The sequence below is a fragment of the Poecilia reticulata genome, linkage group LG22, assembly GCF_000633615.1.
Source record: "Poecilia reticulata strain Guanapo linkage group LG22, Guppy_female_1.0+MT, whole genome shotgun sequence".
Taxonomy (NCBI): Eukaryota; Metazoa; Chordata; class Actinopteri; order Cyprinodontiformes; family Poeciliidae; genus Poecilia; species Poecilia reticulata.
In genome coordinates this window covers 13,394,889-13,398,530 of record NC_024352.1, presented here as the reverse complement: position 1 = coordinate 13,398,530, position 3,642 = coordinate 13,394,889, and the positions used below count along the sequence as shown (strand labels likewise).

The following is a 3,642-nucleotide window of genomic DNA, read 5'->3' as shown; positions in this document are numbered from 1 at the left end:
CCATTTAAATCATACATAAAAACATTTATATAGAAGAGCCCAAAAAAAGCGCAACCGATTACACTGAAATGATGACAAGAGTTTTAGCAATGTTTTCACATGCACACAAATACCAAATCTATCATATGTAAGTTCTTACCATGGGCTGCATGTTGGACAAAACGTTTTTCTCTCTTCCACTTCCCCTATGCAAAATAATGAAGGGAGGCTGCGCAGCTCCGACCGGATAGGCTTCGTATTGGCTGACAACCTCTCCAGGGCAGGGCAACCAATGAGACCAGAGAGGGGGCTTGGCGTATTGCATCGAAGATTGACGTGGAGGACGCGTCAAATTAATTCCAGCAAGCTCTGAACTCCCCGGGATAACTCCAATTTGCATTTATCGGATGAAGATCACTGTGGTGCCATTGCCAACGGGTTTCCAAATATAAGACAGGGAGCGCGCTGGAGTCGTGAGGAGGCTGATAGAGGTCTACTCTTTCGCCCTGTTTGTTTGGGTTCATTCCTCTCGCTCCCTCCTTCCTCGTCTGGATTCACTATAAGACGCATTCAGCTATCTGGAGGGACACCTTTTACTTCCCGGCATCTCACACCAGTATAGGCAAATGGGTAAGCCCAAAGCGTGCATGCTCCAGTGACGTTATAGATGCGTTACGACCTCGCCACAGCAGAGTAAAGACAAGAAAAAATGTATTAGACAATGGCCAAAAGGGGGGAGATCTTTGGCGACAATTTGCGAACTATTTTTAACAGTGGATTTTTTTCCCCCCTGACTGCATGTTTGGGACTTTAACTCGTAAATGGAACCACATCAACCAATTACAAGGCGAGAAGTTTTTTGAAGGGCTCTCTACTGTCTAAACTTCAAGCTCGCCATATTTACTGTTGTTTTCATGCATGGTGGGGTAAGGATGCGGCAATCAAATAGTCTGCACTCTTTTGCACGGCTGTAAAATCGCGCATAGAAACCACAAAATCACCTATGATTGACATAAAGCTTTCTAAACTCGGTTAGAACGCAAGCTGATTATTTCAGTTGCTCCTGGGGGAAGATGTGATTTATTTTATTTTTATTATATATTTTTTTACTGTTGTTAAAAGTTACAATTTTATTCCCTTCCCCTCTGCAGAGCAAACCTATGGAGAGGTGAACCAACTAGGCGGCGTGTTTGTCAACGGGAGACCCCTGCCCAACGCCATAAGGTTGAGAATCGTGGAGCTGGCCCAGCTAGGCATCCGACCCTGCGACATAAGCCGGCAGCTGCGAGTCTCCCATGGCTGCGTGAGCAAGATTTTAGCGAGGTACAACGAGACGGGATCCATCTTGCCCGGTGCCATCGGTGGGAGCAAGCCGCGCGTAACGACGCCAAACGTGGTGAAGAACATCAGGGAATACAAACAGAGCGACCCCGGGATCTTTGCCTGGGAGATCAGGGACAGGCTTCTAGCCGACGGTGTTTGCGACAAGTACAATGTACCCTCCGTGAGCTCGATCAGTAGGATTTTACGCAACAAGATCGGGAATCTCTCCCAGCCTAACCAGTACGAGAGTAGCAAGCAAGCCTCCGCGCAGGCCGGCCTCTCCTACAACCACATATACCCTTACTCCTACACCAACGCAATGTCTCCAACGGGCACTAAAATGGGCACCCCACCTGGAGTACCGGTAACTGCTGGGCATGTGAGCATATCGAGGGCCTGGCCTTCCCCGCACACCGTCAGCAACATCCTGGGAATACGAGCATTCATGGATCCTACAGGTGAGAGTGAAACAAATCGTTCTAACTGCGTTCTGAAAACTTGTAAGAGACTGGCTGTTCCCAAGCGAGAGGTCTGCAAACTCAAGCAGCTGCGCATTGTTCTTTTATTCTGCATGATCGATTGTCCAATCATCTGGTACATCTGTTTTGGCATCAGGTAGAACGAAAAAAAATCATTGAGAGTTATACCAGTCCTCCATTTCACCATTCAGCCAGAACGCAGTAAGGCCAATCTCAATAGACCTTTTCATGGGATGATGCATTTGCAAACACCTTGCTCACCTGCTATATATCCAAGCTGATCCTTTAAATAGCGGCTAAAAACATTTTATCTCCCTTTTCCTGATTTTCAGCACCGTGTCTTCACTGTCACGTTGCTTTGTGCATTTTAAACGTGCCTTTAAAATATTTTTAGTGATCATACGATCATAATTTACAGTAGCAGAAATTACTTAAAAATCATATGTGTATTTTTACTTCTTAAGAATATTTAGGATTCGGATAACATTATCAGAAAAAAAAATAAAAATCGTATTTTGATCAATGAAAATATTTATTGTAATTTATTATTTGTTTTTCTAGAATATTAATAAAATTTCCACAACTTCAGATTAAAATAACACTTTATGTGTACCTTACTTGTTTATTAATAGTAAATAAAACATATATTCACATATAAGTATTTTTATAATCTATTGTTTTATCTACTTTTATTTTATTTTGCCATATACAATTTTTTTGTTTTCTCTGATGTTTTAAAACTGTTTCATTGAAATAAGGCTGTGGCTGCAAAATGATTTAGGATTAATTTAGCTCTCAGAATATATTTGCAAAAATACATTTTGAATGCCCTCCGATCAGGTAAAACTACAGTTTTTATACAATTTTGACATAAGTTGACTGCTTTCAATTTAGCAATTGCTGGAACGGAGGGATATCCGACAAAAATGGAGGACTGGAGCAGCGTGAACAGAGCAGCTTTTCCTGCTTCTCACGCGGTCAACGGGATCGACAAGCCAGCCATCGACGCCGACATAAAATACGCTCAGGTAAAACAAAAAGCGGCCTGACATAAAAAAAAACAACACATACTTACACTCAAATTAGACGTTTGTTTAACACTGTTGTGTTCATGTTATTTGTAAAGAAAGAAATACGGAAATATTTAGATATTAAAGACAGTATAATAGATCTCGAAGTGATATGAAAAACATTGTTTTGCTAGCTTTTCCAACGATAACTTTAACCATTAAATATGCATCATATGTTTTGAAAGCGACAAAAAGGAGACACTTTTAGGGTTATTCAAAATAAAAGTAGAAAGACGAACATGTTGGAGACAAAATGTCAGAGTCGCTCGCAATAACACCCACTTATAACCCTCTCTATCTCCCCCACCCCCAACATCTTATCTTTCCGCCCGCAGCCTTCCTCCACTCTGTCCAGTTACGTCTCGGCGTGCGCCTACTCTCCAAGCAACCAGTACGGGGTTTATAGTGGCCCAGCAGGAGGCTACGTGGCCCCGGGCCACCACCACTGGCAGCCACAGAGCCCGGCCCTTTCCCACCCAGGCAGCGGGATGGCCATGCACGCGGGGGAGATCCACTCGCCCATGGCCTTCAAGCATCAAGTCCGAGAAGGTTATTATTATTATTATTCTTCTTAGTATTATTATGACATGTTTTTCTTTTTTTTAAGTAGATAGACTACTTATATATGTATCTACTGAGCGTATTTATCTATCGTAAATCATAAAATCAACTAAGTGTCGTTAGAGCTCAAATTTGAAATTTAGAACTCGACAATTCAAACTTCGCACTTTACGCACTTAAATTAAAATATACTGCGTGCTAAATAGTGAAACCTGCAAGAAATCATATAT

General features: G+C 42.2%; 1 protein-coding gene across 1 annotated transcript in view; it reads left to right on the top strand.

The window, feature by feature from the left end:
• The first annotated feature begins 331 nt into the window (after positions 1–331).
• The window catches only part of pax1a (paired box 1a), a 5,424-nt gene continuing 2,113 nt past the window's right edge, over positions 332–3,642 (top strand). The window contains exons 1-4 of the mRNA XM_008399555.2: positions 332–609; positions 1,131–1,760; positions 2,676–2,809; positions 3,187–3,400. Of these exons, the coding sequence (XP_008397777.1) occupies positions 606–609; positions 1,131–1,760; positions 2,676–2,809; positions 3,187–3,400 (982 nt within the window). The 5' untranslated portion in view covers positions 332–605. The remainder of the gene's footprint in view (positions 610–1,130; positions 1,761–2,675; positions 2,810–3,186; positions 3,401–3,642) is intronic.